This window comes from Pteronotus mesoamericanus, unplaced genomic scaffold (assembly GCF_021234165.1).
Source record: "Pteronotus mesoamericanus isolate MK-2021 breed Mesoamerican mustached bat unplaced genomic scaffold, CSHL_Meso_final contig_120, whole genome shotgun sequence".
Classification (NCBI taxonomy): Eukaryota; Metazoa; Chordata; class Mammalia; order Chiroptera; family Mormoopidae; genus Pteronotus; species Pteronotus mesoamericanus.
The window spans coordinates 1568317-1587024 of NW_026555041.1; the positions used below are offsets into that span (position 1 = coordinate 1568317).

General features: G+C 41.9%; 1 protein-coding gene across 1 annotated transcript in view; it reads right to left on the reverse strand.

Annotated features, from left to right (window-relative positions):
- The window catches only part of RYR2 (ryanodine receptor 2), a 558936-nt gene that overhangs the window by 97399 nt on the left and 442829 nt on the right, over nucleotides 1-18708 (reverse strand). The window contains exons 70-75 of the mRNA XM_054584705.1: nucleotides 16905-16997; nucleotides 13442-13612; nucleotides 12584-12643; nucleotides 9853-9987; nucleotides 5984-6096; nucleotides 4222-4318 (exon numbers count right to left, since the gene is read on the reverse strand). Coding sequence (XP_054440680.1) covers nucleotides 4222-4318; nucleotides 5984-6096; nucleotides 9853-9987; nucleotides 12584-12643; nucleotides 13442-13612; nucleotides 16905-16997 — 669 coding nt within the window. The remainder of the gene's footprint in view (nucleotides 1-4221; nucleotides 4319-5983; nucleotides 6097-9852; nucleotides 9988-12583; nucleotides 12644-13441; nucleotides 13613-16904; nucleotides 16998-18708) is intronic.

An 18708-nucleotide genomic window follows, 5' to 3' on the forward strand; every position in this document is an offset into this window, starting at 1 on the left:
TTTGCATGTGGTGGAAGAAGGTGGTCTAGTTTCATTTTTCTGCATGTGTATGTCCAATTTTCCCAACACCGTTTCTTGAATAAACTCTCTTTAGCCTGTTGTATGTGATTGCCTCCTCAATCAAATATTGACTATAAACGGGTGATTTTATTTCTGGGATACCTATTCTGTTACATTGATCTGTGTGTCTGTTTTTATGCCAGTACCACATTGTTTTGATTACTATGGCTTTTGCTTGTTGGAAGTTTTTAAATTACGACTTCAGTTTCACTAGGTACAATCTATCTATTCAGATTCCCTGATTCTTCCTGAGTTAGTTTTAGAAGATTGTGTGTTTCTGGGAATTTATCCATTTTGTTCAGGTTGTCCAATCTGTTGGCATGTAGTTGTTCATATTTTCTTACAATACTTTGTATTTCTTTGGGGTCAGATGTTACTTATCCTCTTCCCTTTCTGATTTTATTTGTTTGGGTCCTCTCTTTTTTTCTTGAAGAGTCTGGTTAATAGTTTGTCAATCTTGTTTATCTTTTCAAAGAACCACCTCTAGGATTCATTGATGTTTTGTATTGTTTTTTCAGACTCGATTTCTTTCTGCTCTAATCTTTATTTCCTTCCTTCTACTCTGGATTATGTTCTTCTTTTTCCAGTCTCTTTAAGTGTAAAGTTATATTGTTTATTTAAGAATTTTCCTCCTTCTTGAGATAGGCCTGTTAATACTATGAATTTCCCTCTTAGGATTGCTTTCCCTGTGTCCCGAAGATTTTGGATTATTGTGTTTTCATTTTCATTTACTTCACAGAATCTTTTGATTTCTTCCTTCTGATCTCATTGCTAATGCATTCATTTTTAAAAACAACATATTACTTAGCTTCCATGTCTTTTGTATTTTTCCATTTTCTTTTTGTAATTGATTTCTAGGTTCATAGCACTGTGGCAAGAGAAGACACTTGATATTATTTCAATCCTCTTAAACTTATTGAGACTTGTTTTGTGTCCCAACATGTGGTCTATCCTAGAAAATGTTCAGTGTGCACTTGAAAAGAATGTATATTCTGCTGCTTTGGGGTAAAATGCTCTGAAGATATGAATTAAATCCATTTGGTCTAGTGTGTCATTTAAGGCTGCAGTCTCTTTGCGGATTTTTTGTCTGGAAGATCCATCCATTGAACACAATGGGATGTTAAAATCCCCTACTCTGACTGTATTTCTGTCAGTTTGTCCCTTTATAACCATCAAAATTTGCTTCACATACTTAGGTGCTCCTATGTTGGGTGCATAAATGTTTACATAGGTCTTATCTTCCTGTTGGATTGATCCATTTAGCATAATATAGGGTCCCTTTCTGTCTCTTGCTATTGCCTTGGTTTTAAAGTCTATTTTGTCTGATATAAATATTGCTACCCCAACTTTACTTTTCTTTTGCATTTGTACGAAATAGGTTTTTCCATCTCCTTACTTTTAGTCTGTGTGTATCTTTCATTCTAAGGTGGGTCTCATGAAGACAGCACATATATAGGTCTTGTTTTCTTATCCATTCTACTACCCTATGTGTTTTGATTTGAGTATTTAATCCATTTTCATTTAAAGTGATTACTGATAGAAATGTATGTATTGCCATTTTACTTTTTAACTGTTTTTATTCTGGTTTATTTTTTTCCCCTTCTTGTTCTGAGAGGAAGTCTTTTAACATTTTTTGCCGTATTTGTTTGGTGGTAACAAATTCCTTTAATTTTTTTTTGTCTGGGAAGTTCTTTATTTCTCTCTTAATTTTCAGTGATGGCCTTGCTAGATAAAGTAGACTTGGCTGTAGACCATTACTCTTCATCACTTTGAATATTTCACACCACTCCCTTCTGGCCTGAAATGTTTCTGTTGCATAATCAGCTGACAGTCTTACAGGAGCTCCCTTGTAGGTAACTAATTGTTTTTGTCTTGCAAAATTGTTTTGTCTTGCTTTTAAGATTCTCTCCTTATCTTTAATTTTTGCCATTTTAATTATGATGTATCTTGGCATGGGCCTCTTTGGGTCCATCTTGTTTTGTATTCTCTGGGCTTCCTCTTTTTTGTCTCTTTTTCCTTCACCAGATTAGGGAAGTTTTCGTTCATTATTTATTCAAATAGGTTCTTGATCTCTTGCTCTTTCTTCTTCCAGTTTCCTATGATGCAGATATTGTTAAGCTTCATGTTGTCCCAAAGGTACCCTCATTTTTTAAAAATTTTTTCTTTTTGCTGCTCTGATTGCGTGTTTTTTCCTATCCTGTTTTCTAAGTCAAGGATTCAATCCTCTGCTTCATCCAACTTACTGTTTATCCTTCTACTGTATTATTTATCTCAGATATTGCATTCATTTCTCATTACTCTCTTTTTTTTGGTTTTTATGTCTTTTTCATGCTGTTGAGTATCCTTATAATCACTATTTTGAACTCTGTATCTGATAAATTGCTTGCCTCCATTTCATTTAGCTCTTCTTCTGGAGACTTGTTCTTCATTTGGGGCCTCTTTGTCCTCCCATTTTGGCTGCCTCTTTTGTTTGTTTCTATGTACTAGTTAGATCAAAAAAGACTCTGATAGAGACCTATGCCAAGCGCTGCCTGTGACTGGCCCTGGGCAACCTCTTTGAAGCTACCAATGATCCACAGCTTGTGGCTTCCTCTGCTGGGCCTGGATGTATGCAGACCGAATCCAGTGTGCACCAAGAACAGCTTTTCACCAGCATGGATCTGGGGGAGGATTAGAAAAAGTCTCAAAGCACCCAGAGATCTGCCTCTACCTGCAGGCTGTCTGTGAGGCTTAATCACTGAATTAGCCTCTGGCTGTACTCCTTGGCAAAGCTTCAGAGGGCGGGGCTATTGCTTACCCCTAGGCTCATGCCACATGGAGGGGAATGTTCTGCCTAAAAAAGATGGCTTCCGCAGTATGGGGAATGACTGAAAACAGGGATCCTGGCAGTTTACCCTTCAGCTCTCTCCCCAGAGCCACCATCCCCAGACTCTCTTCACAAGGCTCTAGTCCACTCTGCCCTCCCTCCACCAGAGCCCAGGGTAAGTGGCTGCAAATGGAGTTTTGTGTGTTGGCCCTTTAAGAGGGTATCGGTATCTCCGGGTGTCTCTCCCTGGACGGAAACCCCAGTGCTTTTCACAGCTGGGTGTTATCTGGGTTCCTTTCTAGGCTCTGGTGCTGTAGGCTGGGGAGCCCAACTTGGGGTTTAGACTCCACACTTCTCAGGGGGAACCCCCCAAGCCACTGAAATATCCCTCCAGCACTTCAGCTGCTGCCTGTGGGAGCCAGCCAGCCCTCTCACACCTCCTCTGGATGCATGATGTGTTTCTTCCATAAATCCTTGGTTATTAGGCTTCTCTCCAGCTAGTGTTCAGTTGGTTATTCAGGATAATATTTCTATCATTTAGCTGTAATTCTAGTTTGGTCCTGGGAGGAGATTAGTGTAGCTTCCACCAACTCGGCCACCATCTTTGATCTCCTACCATTGTTTTAATAATAAAGACACCTAAATTCAATTAAGATTTTAGGGGGCAATCAGGATTCAGCTTTTATGATTTGAATTAGTTTATCTATTATATTCTCCTAATAATTTATTACTTAAAGAAATAACTTTTAGGCAAGATGTCTTTAACCTGGGAATCGTGATGCCTCTAACTAGTCTGCAAAGTCCTGCAGGACGGCCTCCTTGTAACTTGTCCTGAGGAGACAGTTTTGATCAGATTTGTAAACAGGCCCACAACCTAGACAAAATTAAGACCCCCCAAAATCAGTGCTCCCCAAGCACCCACTCATTGTTGTGCCTGACAAAACCCTCCTTGTCTTTGATGGCATCGGCATGACTCCTGTCCTGCTTGTGCCAGTCTATCATTTTCAGCTCTGCCTAGCTTTGTAAAATAGCCACTTTTCATTTGCTTTCATTAACCTTCAACTTATTTTTGGTGAATAACTTCGTTTTGGTTCGGCCATTATAACTTTATCCTGGTTCTGAGGTGTTTAAAGGTGCTTTGAGGGTAACTTTAAGAGAATAACAAAATCAAAGTCTAATCAATAATTCATTTTAAATTCAAAATTCTCCCATAAACACTGAAAGCATCAACAATCAAGAATAAAGTTTCCTAAAACCAATCCACTGTGATGAGATTTTCTCTTCAATATTACATGTAATGGTTCACACCATTAGACCCAAAACACTTTCATTTTATAAGCCTATTAAAGACATACTGCTAAATCTTCTATTAGTTTATCTTCAAAGTAATGTTCTTCTGTTTCAATCCAGGACTTTTCGTATCCCTGAAGGAAGAGATTGACGGCCCGATGCCTAAAAGATAAGCACAATTTCAAACACACTGTTGGTTTTTTAAAATAAATTTAAAAAGTATTAAGTGATGCGTTAGCACTAAATTTCTGTGCACTAAAAATAAAAATAAACTTCCTACAGTTGATTGGAGAGGCATTCTTTGTAGGGGACAGAGTGAGGTTTCTGAGACCACACACTGATATAGGATTTAAATCCTGGCTTCACCACTTTCAAGCTTCGTAACATTGGTCAAGTTACCTAACTTTGCCAACTTTCATTTTTCTAGTTTATAAATCTAGGATAACCTCATATGCACTTGAGCTTTGTGGGACTTAAAACGAGATAAAAATATAAAGCACACTGGATAGATGCTCATGAAATGGTAGCTATTATGACATGAAGTGGCTTTGGGTAAACAAGGTAATAACTCTCAGCAGAACTACTCAGTACATGAGCCAACATCAGATACCAGTCTCGAGGATTACAAACTGGATGTGCCAGGGGAACTGCCTGTGGACGCCTATCCACAGGTTCAGTCCTGGAACAGCAATGAGAAACAGGTGCCCAAGAAATGGAATAGCAGAGACTAAAGCATCAGTAAACCCATCGCAAAGTTATGAAGAGATGTAGATAGGATTCCAATAAAAGAAAGAGAATAAGAATGGATGGAGTAAGGGAATCCCAAGGGAATATCGAAAGTGCTAGAATGAGACGATGCCATGGCAGGACGGGAAGCTGAGCTTCACGACCCAAGTGGCAGGCTGAGGGGCCCAGGGGCCGCAGTTAGGGCTCCGAAGGGCCTTGGGAAGGGGACAGGGGAACTGGCGCCGGAAGCCTCCATGAACTCTTGTAGCTGGGAGAGGCATGCGGAGGGGGCCCGACCTCACCGGCACATCAGAGCCACGGCGGGGCCTTCAAACAATGCCCCGTGCGGCCCTCCGAAGCCCCGATTCAGTGGCCAGGGCCCGGCTATTTCTCACAGGCAGGCTGGCGCCTTTGCTGCCTGCACTAGGTCTGAGAAGCACTGGAATAAGGGATGCCAGTTTGAAAATGGCATGTCAGAGAGGGTGGGACAGCTGACTCTGTGACAGCACAGAGGCCAGCTCAGAGCCCGCTGACACCAACCTGAGAGGAGGTGGTGAGAAGTGCGTGAGGAGGTGGCCTCGAAGGGAGGGTGAGGCAACCAGTTCAGGGAAACCATGATGAGACCTGGAGAACAGCTGCAATGGAGTCACCAGAGAAGAATGTCCCATGTGACTAAATGGTGACACAGTGTCTGAGGCAGAGAATTTAGGAGCAGCTCACAGTTTTACACTCAGTGTGAGGAGATGGAAAAGAGGCTGGGGGTCTTGGTGACAGGAAGGTGTGATGTTTTGTGTTTTTAAACTCCCTGCCTTATATCATTCATTCATTCACTTACTGAATGTCAGCATTCTAGGTGCTGAGGGTATAAAACTGGGCAAAACTCTAAAGACTCGCAAATCTGAGTGAGACAGACAAGCAGCTTCTGTACGTAAAAGTCACTTAACAGTTGCATCACTGAGAATAATAACCAAGAAAAACAGAGTCATTACACAGAAGAGCCAATACGTCTCCTTTATTCTTCTCCTGCACTATCGTACTTACATACCATCGCTTACTAGGAAACATAACTTCAACATGTTACAAGCATTAAACAGCTCTGACCTTGGCAGGTTGTAGAGAGGGGCCATCCGGAAGCAGGCCACCACCGCTCTCTTCCGCTGCTTCGAGAGCAGCTTGTGCCAAACGGCCTTCTTCGATCTCTGGGGGTGCTCCACCTGTGGGTCACAGACAGGCGTGTAAGCCCCAGACGCGCCGCCACAGCGTGAAGTGAACGGCTATGGCTTTTAGCTAAAAACTTTTGCAGTTTAAAGTCCAAAGCACCTTAAAACTATGGAAAAGCCCACGTCCTAAAAGTTACCTAATGCTAAATTTGAAATAATTTGAAATGTTACTTTTTTTTTAGCAAAAATATATTTTCCCAATAATGTGTACTAGAAGTGATGTCATCACTGAGATCAAGATACATAAAACCTTTCTATAAAAATATCAGTTTGCATCCTTTTCAGAATTTGGTTATGGTTCTAAAATGTATTTTCTGCCTATACAAAAAATTAACCCATTTTTATTTATGTACCGATTTTAACTAATTTTATAAGAGTCACAGTAATAACATACATAGAGGCAGTTGAAGAAAATTCTAATGAAAATTCTACGGTTCCTTAATATAATAAGGTAGCAATAAGATGACCAGGCTTCGTGAACACATTACTGGGAGTGAGTAAAAGGATGTAACTTTGCAAAAATGTTAAAATACATAACTATTTTGTTAGATAGGGACGAATACGAATTTAAAAGCTGTAGTAAATGATGCAAGCAAGCTATTTATTTAGCTAATGGTGTTTGGAACTCCAAGAGAAAAAAAGAGATTAATTATAAGTATTAAAGAGAAAAGTCCCAACATGTAATTCTAAATTAATTAGTAATTGCTAGGCAATTTAACACTTTACTTCCCAGACTGTAATATCTCCAACGCATGCACGTAGATTTCTGGAAGAAATAAAAATGTTATGTTAGCTGAAAAAAATTAAACTAAATTTATTATCCTTTGCAGTAAAGGGTCAAAACATGACTGTAATAATGCTTAAAGAAAATCTTAAGAATATTTGGACTCTAGTGGTTTAGGAATTTTAAGAAAGCAACATAAGTAATTTGACACCACTTGTTCCTGTGACCCTCTTCCTCCACAGCATCAATGAACACTTTTTGACAGTTATCCACTTCAATTTTCTTCTCAATGACCACACTAAGTGAAACAAAACATTGTTGAAACTTAGCAGAAAACCAAGGGTAGCGTTGTTCAACTAGACCTAACACATATCAATTTAAAATTCCATTTTGAAATCTAAGACTGTAAATGGTAACTTAGGAGACTATGGCATTCTACTCAACATGGGTGACAGTCAACAAACTTGATTAAAAGCTTCTGCATTGTAGGGAAAGTAGCTGCCCTGGCCAGGTAGCTCAGTTAGTTAGAGCATTGTCCCAATATGCCAAGGCTGGGGGTTCAATCCCTGGTCAGGGCACATACAAGAATCAACCAAAGAATTTATCAATGAGTGGAACAACAAATTGATGTTTCCCTCTCTCTCTCACATCAGTCAATAAAAATATATTTTAAAAGAAAATATAAAAATATATTTAAAAAAATACAGTAGTGAACATGATAGAAAAGGTCTCTGCCATCATGAAGTTTGCCACTTGGCGTAGTATTTTATTGCACAAGAAAAGACCTTAAATAGTGAGTTTTCCTATATATCAAGTAGTTAGGTGTCAGTAGAATCTGTGATCCAAAGACAGACACCGAATGCCTGGGTGTGCTGATGAGCCTGGCTAGAGTTTGCATTGGGAAGTTCTAAGCAGGCAGCTTACTCTTGTGAGTAGAATTACCAAATGCACGACACAAATACACATTCGCAAAGGGTGCTGACACTGAAGATACACTAAATCAAGTATTTCCTGTGCAGCCACTGTTCTTGCACTGAGTTCAGCAAGTGAAAGTACTCTTTGCAAACTCAGTCATAAGTTAACATTAGAATAGAGGGACTAAAGGCATGAAATCTCCACATAGGTAGCTTCTACTTTCCTGTCCTTTGAAAATTGATGATTTCTTTTTACTCTTAACATGTGAATAACACTGTCCTTGACTAAAACCTGACTCCCTTAGCTTCTTCTAGATAATTTCTACTTCTCCTTTGAGATTTACACGGGGATCACCTACCCCACAGCTAGATAAAGCCTAGGCCCTTTTGCATCCACTTTAGCACATTCTGTACCCGAGCATGCTGTCTCATCACACGTGTATCTACTGAGGTGTCCACGTTCTCTCCTATAGCTCCAGCGACTGAAGTACCGGGGCTGTGTCCAGCCCAGTGTCTGACGAGCGTGATGCCTCCGTGAGACAGTGCCCTCGAATGGGGCTGCGCCCTCCAGTGGGGCACATTCGCAGAATGAATGGCAGCACAATGAAATCAATCTCACTGCTTCACACATGGCATCGTTCATTATGATTGGATATATTTATGAAAATATAACATCCAAATAAAATAGAACAATTAGATCTCAATATGCTTCATTTAATGTATCTAAAATTCATTCAAGCAAATCCAGATGAGTGCGTGAAAACCAGGAGGAATCAAAAACATACGATAAAGCAATGATGCCAGAAGGGGGCCTCTGGCAGCTGTTTAATTAACATTTAATAATCTTCCTCAGTATGTACATGGCTCTAGAAATACAACTCGGACCTTACGTGCACTTCAAACTCTATTACCTCAGATCCTGCTGTCTGCTGATGGATGATAACTTGTATTTATTTGATGTTTCGAGAAAATATTATGAAGATAGGGAAATGTTAAATCTCCCATATTATATTTTTACATTATATTACTCATACTATGGTGTTACATAGTGAAAACATGTCCGTCATCATATGGTGTGTGAATCCCTGAGTTCTTTCTCACCCAGTGTGGTGACAAAGCGTATGGCATTGGAGTTACTCAGCTGGCTAGGACAGGGGCAAGAGATCATCAGAGAACACGTATCAGGAATCAAAGAAAAATGTGTACCATTGCAATGCTACTATGTTCTGCAAAGCATCAGGTGACAAAATTCCTGCGATGACAGGGCACTTTACTATTTTATGTGCCACGTCAGGCTATCACACAGCCTGTCACACAGGCCCAGTGACAGATGACACTGGTTCACTGCATGATTCTGTGGAATTGACCTCATGAGAAATAAATAAAGAGACTGTCTCTGTGTCACAAATATTTTACTTATACCACAGGGTCCCTTATACAAAAATATAAGTCACCAAGTGATAATGTTTAAGATACTAATGGTTTGGAATTCTTGAGCAAAGTTCATGAATGGGAAACTCAGACACACAGTGAGCCTTATAGTTCAAAACAGGATGCAGCTGAAAATTACATAAAAACACTACTCTCAGATGGTTTTAATATCAATGCATTGTTCTTTAAATGTAGTTTCTTGCTGATCTTGGAGAAAATTAGCTCAAAAAGATCTCTAATAAAAGGAAAAACTTAAACATGAGACAAAAATTTAAATATCAAACCAGTAAAAGATAGTATCTCAATGTTGTTATGAGTGGTAATGAAAAAATGACACAGCATAAAACATTTGAAATCAGGTGGAACTCCTGAAATTTTTGGTAGAATGACTTAAAATTAAGTATATAAAACTAGTTATCTGTATAATTTTGGAAATATTTTGAATAAAATAACAAAAGCCTTGATCTCTCCAAATATATTGTCTACATATTGGTACAAAAATTATAAGCTTAGAAATTGTACATAGTAGGTATTAAGTACTCCTGAGTCATCCATTCTTTATCATGAATATGCTGAACATGTAACTTTTTGGCCCATGGTTAACAATTCCACACATATCCTCTTTTAAAACACGTTTTTGCTGAGTTGGGCAAATATGGTTGAATCAACACAAAATCTAACCTGTTCGAGGTGGAAGAGCACGTTGGCTATGTCCAGGACTCTCTCCACTGTCTTCTCGGGGTCTGAGCTGTCTTCAGTCCTATTAGGTAAGTCTTTGTAAAGCGCCATCTGCCATCTAATAGCAGGGTCCTCCAGCTGCAGGACCAAAAAAAAAATTTCAGAAAAGACAAGGCTGCGATGTAAAGAGGGGAAGACCCGTCCTGGAGGAGGGCATCTGCGATTGCACCTGAGCGCAGCACAGCAGCAAAATGCTTTACAGAGATCAAGACAGAAGAGGGATTTGTACTCAGGAAATTCATCATCTAGTGTGAAGACCAACATTAAACAAATGCTTACAACTGGGATGAGGGCCACTGAAAAGAAACATAGGATATCACGAGGCTTAACCCGATCTCTTGGTGGTTGGGAAGATTTCCCCAAACAAGTGAAGTTTCAACTAGGATTTAAGGGTGAGTTGGAGATAGTCAGGAAAAGGAAAAACACAAAGTTCTTTCATTTTTCTCTCCTCCTTTCCCAGTCAAACCTTGAAAGATGTACAACATTTACTTTTATAGACAATGATACAGGATCACAATTATCTATAAATACAGGGACAAGGGAGCTCAGTCTCACTGAAACAAAAATATCAATTAATATAACCCATGGAGAGGTGTACAATCATATTCTTATAGTTTACACATTCTTTTTCTTCATACTGTCAAGTTCCCTGAGTGGAAGGTATAACTGAATCCTGTAAGTCTCTAACAAAGATTATCGTAAGTCGTAGAGCTGGCAAAAACAAGCATCTTTACAGGGATAAAGCACATCGCTCCAAAGAAATAACACAGAATAACTCCGCCATTAGGAACAGCAAAGCAATCCCTAGTCCCCCTCCCCTTTAGGGTCTCCATTAAAAATGGGAGCCTGAGGCGATGGAGCAGAAGTGAGTGGATAACATCGAACCCTCGCGGCTCCCACCTGGGACAGCCTAATCTGAAGTGTCAAAAAACAGCTGGCACCTGGCGACGCGTGCCGAAGCGGGGCTCCGAGCCCTGGACGACTTATAAATGCCATTTGTCCTACGGTGAGACAAAGTGTTTTTCTCCATGTGCTTTTTTCATCTGAGGACTGTACTGGTATATTTAGATTTTAGTAAGCACCCTTGCTCATATTTGGCAAAGTAAGTGCAGTCTTTATCTTCTCTAATATAAAATTATTCTCCCTGTCCCCAGAACTACCATTTCTACAATTTCAAGACAATGTAGTCAGAAAGGAGCTAGGAACAAAAGCTTCATTTTTTGTAAGTTTGTTTGTTTCCCTAATACGTGCCTAGCCCCCACTGTCAAAAAGCATACAATGAAATGTCAAAAATAATGTGGATACATTACCTCTTCATAGTCAGGTCTCATTCATTGGGAGGAGAACTATTAATTACAAACACATTTCCTTCCCTATTCTCCTCTCTTCCTGACCCCCAGCATACAGCACAGATTGTCTGAAGAACTCCTACCAGTAACCTCTAGAATATAACGGAAGGACCTCCTTCTGTGAACCCAAACATAACCTTTGTACGGGGCATTTCCTGAAAGCAGCATAAAGCCCGACATGCCGTGCCTATACTCGGCAGTGCTCGGCCTGAGCCACAGTCCTCAGAGTGTGGTCTCAAGTCCCTCAGGTCCTGAGGACCTTTCAGGGGAACGCGATCCCCTCTGACACTCATGTGTGTAACCTAAACTCAGCCTTTGAGGTTCGGCTGAAGGCTTCATGAACATCTTTCAAATGTTCAGACGCTTTTGGTGTCTGGAAAGAGGGCATGTTCTGGTGGGAGTTAATCTTCTAGTCTGGGCAGGTTCTCACCAAACACGTGCCTGAGCTCACATCCACATGCAGGTGAAATTTGCTCTAAATGAACATTTGTGGTTGTAAATATTCTAATGGTATGTCTCACCTTTATTGCATTATATTCCAAAGTGTTAAAAGTAAAAGAATATGACTTGAATCTTTGGAAAGAAATATTTTAATACCCAGAAAGACATACATTATATTGTAGTCACTACTTTATGATGTTTGGACACTTTCATAATCAAAAGGATTCCTCAGAAGGAGCACATGCATAGAAGCAAAGAGGCTGAGTGAAAAGGATAAACTGCTAGACTCCTTACATAGCAGGCTCTGTAAACACATGGATGATGTATCCATTAGGATCAAAAAATTTCCAAATAACAGTCCACGCTTACTTGAGTACAAAAACCACTTCCAACACTTTGGTTTTTAACCCACTTTAAAAAGTAGGTGTTACTGTGGTTTCCATTCATGTTTTCTTCTAAATGTACACTTGCTTTTCTAGGTAATTCAATTATCCCTATTATAGCAATTCTTAACATCTATGTACTAAGGACTCAAATACAGTACACATATGTAATTTCTGAGCCCTAGATGTCTAATTTCAAATTCTTATAGACACCTGTTTCCACCTCCCCAAGGTCCTCAAATTCAGTCAGGTGAAGGAAATTTCCAACCTTTCTGTCAACTAATGACATGTTATTTTCAAGGATTGACAGTCTCTGATGAGCTGCTTTAAAAACTCCTTTGTTACCTTGAGAGCCCTTAATACAAAAGGATTTTCAAGTAGGTTAATAACTGATTAAAATTTTATATTTCAGTACCTGAACTGTTAAATCAAGAGCACTGTTGTGAAGAGAGACTGACCAGCGCACAGAGGCTGCATGTGCTTTAGAGTGAGCGGGCTTACCTTGCCTTGTAAGTGGATATTGCTGCGGATTATGTCCCGGACTTCATCCTCGGTGTCTTTCTGTCAAGAAAGAAACATCACCCAGGGGCCTGACCGCGCATCGCCAGAAACCACGCAGGCCCCGTTCAAAATAGTGTGTCTAAACACTATCTCTAGGGATTCGAACGCATGCCACAAAGTTGGGGGTGTCTTTCAGGTTATTTCTTGCTACTGCCCTGCCTTGAAATAACCCACTTGAACTCCACAGCAAGTGTGTTAAGGCTCAGTGGAACTGCGTCTCCAGTTCACAGCAAGGGTTGGGTGGGGAGAAGCATGTTCCTTGGGGTTCAAACCGAACTCAGTCCCCCGGTGAAACGTCCGCAAAGTAATTTAGCACTTAAAACACGCCCTGCGTGCAGTGCCAAGGAGCAACCCTCCAAGTCAGGCGTCAGCCAGCAGGGCCGCGCCTCCGCAGCCGCCCACCAGCCTCCGCTCAGAAACAGAGGGCGCCGCGGGGCCCCGGGGCAGGGAGAGCGTGGCCCCCCACCGCCATAAACAGAGCACGGCCCCGCGCGTTTCTGAAAATTTGTGCCCTCATAAGCGCCACTACGAGGATACAGAGCAGGCCAAAAGAAACCCGGGGGACTTCACTCGGGGCGCTTGCAAAGAGGGGCTGCGGACCACCCCTCGCACGGGGACACCGCCCTCCCTAGCTCTGAGCGCTCCGCTCATCAGCGGAGTCTTTTCCGTTTTATGTGAGTCCTAGGGCCCGCGCAGGGCACACTTAGCAGAGCGTTTACGGCGGGGCGCTGGCACAGACACAGGCCTGCGCAAGCCCGGGGTCTGCGGCCGGGCCGCCCGCCCTGCGGGCGCACCTACCATGCTCAGCCGCGTCTTGGCCAGAGCGATGAGCTCCTGGTCGCCGGGCGCGCAGATGTTCAGCCCGACCGGCAGCAGCCGCTTCAGGGCAGCCACGATGAGCGAGGTCTGTACGGAGTAGCGGTCTCCCTTCCGCCGCATCTTCTTCCGCTCCTGGTCGGACACCGCGGCCTGCGGACGGGACAGGGTTGGGGTCTGCCTGCATCTCCCCCACAACTGTGAATGTTTCTAGTTTGACTGTGGTTTCGTCTTCCACATTCTCTGCTGGTCCCTGTTTCTGAAAATCCTACTGAAAACTCTTTTTCTCTTTCCTTTTTAGCAACTTTGCTGATTTTAAGTCCTATTCTCAGATTCCCAGTCACTACAATTCACTAGTGTGCATTTCTTTTTAATCTTAGAAGGAAAATACACATTGTTATTCTAGAGAAGCTTATGGATAAATGAAAACTCCATGGTAATTTTAGATAGTATATGTTTTATAATTCTCAATACTTAAGAAAAATTAAGAATGAGTGTATTTTTGTTCTGACAAATGCCTGCTTGGCTTGCACACACGTATCATACACGAAACTATTATAAACTATATTTCCCTTCTACGCAGTCCATAGGCCTGTCTCCTCAGGGCCCTAACCCTAACCTGGTGCAAACAGACAGGGGACACTGATCGGTGATGAGGAAACATCTGGGAATATCTCTGGGTGGCCTCTTCTCAACCGTGAAGAGCCATGCCTGCTCGGGGGCCTCTCACGCTTGTGTTGAAGGTTCTGTTCGTGCCACAGGGTCATCTCAAATGTCAGAGTCTAATCTTCACTGGGCAGTGAGTACTCTTCCCATTAAGGGGTTATGTTCTAATGTCAAAATTAAAATAATTGTCCCCTAGCCACTTCCTTGTGCATATCGAATTTCTTTGTAGCCATAAATCAAGCATTGAAGAAATTTTCATAGAATGACATTTAATAGTTTTGGGCTACTGAGAAAAAAGCTGAAGAGGATATAATATACAAATAGTTTGCTTTCTCTAAAAGAAAGGAAAATATATCACAACAGGATGTTGAAAGTTTCCCCCATAAATAGGGAAACAATGGAATCATCTTACAGTAATGGCGGCTTATATATTATGTTGTGTTAACTACATATTTCAATATATCATTACATATATAGTGTATACCCCCTTAGTAAAACAATGCAACAGCTTAGTGTATTTGACTCTACTCTGTGAACTAGAAACATTATTTCTGGGGGGAAAAAGGGTATTGCATTTATGTAATATAAAATTTCAAGAACATAAGCAGGCAAAATACAAAAAATAAATAAAAATAAGAGGCAAAGCATAACCACAAATTTCTAAGTTTTTCATCATTATCTGCTTTCCATTTTGTCTTGGAGTGTTAGCAGTCATAAAGTAAAAAGACTAAAAGGTGTGAGAATATTTGGGGAGAAAAACATTAAAATGGAGAGGCTCCCATTCACTACTTTGCTTCCCCCCCCCGAAAATAGGAGTAAACTTTACAATTAGCCGGTGTGTACAGATGCCCCCACAGAGCCCCCAGGGTGTGCAGTGCGCAAGCTTCGCTGGGAGCAGCAGCAGATGAGAGGGGGCAGGGGCAGAGGACTCAGTAGAACACACAGACGCCACCTCCCAAGATCTGTGATCCGTTCGTGAGTATGACAGTACCTTGTCATCCCCCAAAGCAAACTCCGGCCTCCCCTGCCCTCTCTGCAGGTCGCGTTACCGCTGGCCTGCACGGACACGGCGGGAAAAGCCACTGACAGCTTCCAGGTCAAACACTGTGAATGCGCAGCGTCCACACAGCGTCTCCTGGGGGCGCGTCTCCCCCATTGCAGCTCAGGCCGCTGGCCCCAGGGACAGAAAGTTACCCTCTTTCACAGGTGTTGCAGAGCACAGTCACATGAAGCAAGGAGAAACGTCCCAGGTGTGCAAAGCTTCACATCTGGTTACTGTGTCATTGTGTCAAACACATGGCATTTCAAGCTCCGAACAAGACTAGAGATGGAGAGGGGTGCCCGTGTACGGTGCTGGGGGTCGCCCACGAGGCTGCCCGATGGCAGGTCCCCCGGGGTTCAGTAAGGGGCCCCTCCCACACAGCTCTCTTCCCATCACTTGCAGAATTGAGGGGGCTGACTTCCTTGGCCAGAGGCCACATGATTGCACATCGTGGGCCATTTGGCGGCATACTTCCTGTGCTACCCACATGACATACTCATTTTTGTATTTAGCGATAATTCAGTAACAAAGGCATACATTTTAAAGTGTTCTGAGAGGAAGTTCCTCCCTTTCCCAATGCACGTGACGCAGAAAACACAAATCTAGGAGCCTGCTTCCCATCTTCTAGGTGGGAACCCAGAATTCAACCATGTGCTTCTTCAATGGTGCAGCCAGCTTTTGGGGGGCTATTTCACCCACATGATGCACATACGTTTACTCTTGATGAACACAGTGCCCCACCGCCAACCAGCGGTTTTGTTTTCCACAATGTCAGTTACCGGCAGTGAGCCATGGTCTAAAAATATTAAATAGAAAATTCTACAAATAAACAACTCAAGAGATATCTTGAGAGAGGGGGAGACGACCTCATTAACTTTTATTATGATATGCTCTTATAACTGTTCCGTTGTATTACTGTTGTTGTTAATCTTTACTGTGCCTAATTTATAAATTAAACTTTATCGTATGTTTGAACAGGGTCAGGCACTCTCCATGGTTTCAATCATCCACAGGGGTCTTGGAAGGCACCCCCTGCAGGTAAGGGGGGTGGCTGTATATGATATTGACTAGTCACATGTATAGTATCCTGATTGGCTATTTTGCAAGTGTGTGTATTAAGCAAGTCTTTCTATTCTGACACTTGACTCCCTGGGGCCTTGCTGGTCCTCACCTGCCCGTCCCAGGGCAGTCGGTTCCTACAGCTAGAAACTTACTTGCCTGCAAGCGTGCCTTTCATGTTCGAACCAACCAAGCCAGCGTCCATATCCCCCAGTCACTTCCTCGGCCTGGGCCTGACCTACCTGCCCTGAGGAACGGGGCCAGGTGCCAGCCAGCCAGCGTCAGCTGCTGTGAACCAGAGCCCTGAAAGCCCTGACGCGGCCTCACTCTGCCTCACCCTCACCCGGGCCTTCCCCAGAAACCACAGCAAAGGCTCTTGCGCAGGTTTCTCCTCCCCCACGCCCACACCGCTCCAGCCCGCCCCGGGCTTGCCCACACACCCCACCGCGCACTGACTGCTTCCAGGGCGCTGTGAGGACAGCCGTCCCCCGACAGTCGGTTCTGTGCGTGTCACACCACATGTGAATAGTTCGAGTCCTGGGCACCCTTGAAACTGTGTGTTCAGTAAACATTACCTGATCTATCAAATTCCAGTTATAAACCATCAACAACCTAAAGACCAGCTGATTCAAGTTGTGTTCAGATGATTTTTAGCACCGTGACAGTGTGTGTAAATACCTTTGACATCTTTGACTTGGTGTCAGTAATCAGGAAAGACATGTTGTTGATTTCATTCTGGACGACAAAGTTCTGCTCTTCTCTTTTGAAATTCTGAGGAGTTACAAAGGAAACTTCAGTTAAAAGCACATAACTAACAAGTCCATGTGATCAGAGGTGACGCAGGTCCCAGAGATGAATATTCATCTGCTATGTAAGGTTTACCAAGAAAGGGACCAAGGATTTGTTGAATATCCAATGGAGGCTGGACAGGGCCAGCAGTTCTGGGAACTTGATATAAATACACGTTTCAAAGGTAGGAAAACTAAGGTTCAGAAAAGGTTTGTAACACAGGCACACATCCACCACCGGTGGAATGAAAGCGTAAACCAGCGGAGCGGGGAAGTGCACAGCCCGCCTCCAGGGATGGGCGCGGGCCGCCGAGGGCCGTGCACTAGGACGGACCTTCCGTCCTGTTGCTGGTTTACTTGCTTTTTCAGTTCCATGACCTGCTCTCACTCCCTGTCAACCTAGGGACACAGGAACACTGGCAACGGGAAGTGCCAGGTCTGGCACAAATAGAGCCCCTTTTTATTAAAAACTCATAAGTATGTCATTCTGTAACAGGACAATGCCACACTCAAGCACAGCGTAGGGCATCTTATGTGAAATGTTCCAATTAAAGCTATAAATGACTACACCCATACTATTACCCTGCCCACCACACTCAAGCAGGCCCTGCTTCTGCGGGCCTCGCATTTGGGCGGTGGAAATGGAGGAAACACCAAACGAGGGCAGAAATAATCAGAGTTTTACAGAGAGGCCAACGATCTAACCAGAGGCCTTCCTTTATGAGGTGAGCAAAACTCACGTTAAAAATTCCATAGTGAGCATTTAAATATGTTAGTGAATGATGAGTAACAAAAGACTCTTTGTGGACAGCAGTGAAATGGGTAAGCCTTGATTTCCATTTGGGTATATATTCTGCTTTCACTATCAGCAATAATAGAGCTGCTCATATAGCCTCAGATTTAAATATCGGGGGATACATATACGTCCCATATTAAGTGGTTTGTGTTTAAATATACCCATAAGATTTAAAAGCACATATTCAAATTTTTTTCTTATTCTTGAAAGTATCCTTAGACAGTCATCTAAAAACCCACTGATCGCAATAAATTCTGTTGTTCCAAAACTTCGCCTTACATACAAACTTGAAGAAGTTTCTTTGGTTTGTGATTGATAAAGTTGAAAATTCTCAGTTCTTCAAGGAAAAATATGCAGCTTTCGGTTTTCTTAAGTGATTTATCCTGGGCTCTGGATTTCCAAACTTCCTCTAGAAGTTCCTGAATGGTCTAATGCATCTCCTTAACAGGAGTTACTTGGGGTAGGAAATCATTGACTTTGTTTAGAGGAACATAATTTCTTGTGACATCACAGACAATAAAGGTTCATGTGAAGATAAAAATTCACATGTTAATAAAGCTACTGTTTTCACATATTATTTCTGTGTGATGGTATTTTTAAAGTACATTTTTATACACATTTTGGTATTAAGTTTAACAGACTCCTCAAGGTAGTCAACAAATAATACTTATATACTAAATATTAAGTATAAAATTTTTTTTAAAAATAGTGCATTTGCAAAGTAATCTGATTTGTATAATAATCTGATTAAATATACTAGGAAGACACCTCAGAGGATGAAACTGAGGTTGCAGAGTTTATTTTTACTTTCTCAGAGTCTCCCATTTACAAAGTACTATAAAATTATAATTGATTCAAAATTGCACAAATTTTAAAATAATTTGGGACAATAATAAAT